This window comes from Mastomys coucha, unplaced genomic scaffold (genome assembly GCF_008632895.1).
Source record: "Mastomys coucha isolate ucsf_1 unplaced genomic scaffold, UCSF_Mcou_1 pScaffold3, whole genome shotgun sequence".
Taxonomy (NCBI): Eukaryota; Metazoa; Chordata; class Mammalia; order Rodentia; family Muridae; genus Mastomys; species Mastomys coucha.
Genome location: NW_022196909.1, coordinates 46,676,151 through 46,677,101, shown reverse-complemented (window position 1 = coordinate 46,677,101; position 951 = coordinate 46,676,151). Strand labels below are relative to the sequence as shown.

General features: G+C 53.8%; 1 protein-coding gene across 1 annotated transcript in view; it reads left to right on the top strand.

Moving 5' to 3' along the window:
• Positions 1-748, top strand: part of Mapk13 (mitogen-activated protein kinase 13) — an 11,603-nt gene extending 10,855 nt beyond the window's left edge. Inside the window, exons 11-12 of the mRNA XM_031348107.1 lie at positions 120-296; positions 459-748. Of these exons, the coding sequence (XP_031203967.1) occupies positions 120-296; positions 459-541 (260 nt within the window). The 3' untranslated portion in view covers positions 542-748. The remainder of the gene's footprint in view (positions 1-119; positions 297-458) is intronic.
• Positions 749-951: the final 203 nt, after the last annotated feature.

The window sequence follows — 951 nt, the reverse complement described above, 5'->3', positions numbered from 1 at the left end:
GCTCACCAGAGCTCACCAGGTGGGAGGCTCACCAGGGGCGGGGCTTACCAGGGGTGGGGCTCACAGGGGGTGGGGGCGCTCACCAGGTGGGAGGCTCACCAGGTGGTCTGTCCCTGCAGCTGCCGACCTGCTAGACAAGATGCTGGAGCTGGATGTGGACAAGCGTCTGACCGCTGCTCAGGCGCTGGCTCACCCCTTCTTTGAACCCTTCCGGGACCCTGAGGAGGAGACAGAGGCCCAGCAGCCGTTTGACGATGCCTTAGAACATGAGAAACTCAGCGTGGATAAATGGAAAGGTATCCCAAGCTCCCTCTGTCTGCCCATCTTCGAGGCCTAAGGGGACACACCTGTCCCCGGTAGCTGTCCATCTCCTGTGGGGTTTGCTCCTTGAGCTGGTTTCTATTCCACGGAGGGTGGGCAGTCCCAGGCCCATTCTAAAGCACATTCACTTTCCACAGAACATATCTACAAAGAGATCTCGAACTTCAGTCCCATAGCCCGGAAGGACTCTCGGCGACGAAGTGGCATGAAGCTGCAGTGACTGTCCAGTCTGACCTGCAGCTGAGCCTGGGAGTGTGACAGGGCCAAACTCCAATATTTTTTTTGTCACTACTTATGTCTCAAGGTTTATAGGAATGTAGTCTCCTGAACCAAGAGGAGAATCTTCAGATGGCCTAGGGGGTATTTGGGGGTGCGGGGAGCTGCCATTATAGCAGGCTGTATTAAAACAAAAATGTGGGTGATTGATTGCCTGGCCATGGGATTCTTTCCTTCCTGAAGGGTTGGGACTAAGGATATGTCAGGCAAGCTGAGGGTCATGTAGGGAAGGCTGGGGTCTGCTTCTGGGGCGGGTGCAGCACAGAACCAGGATGGGGGCTTAAAGCGCAGAGATGTCTTCCTTCACATTTCTGGAGGTCAGAAAAAAATATGCATATATATATATATATATAT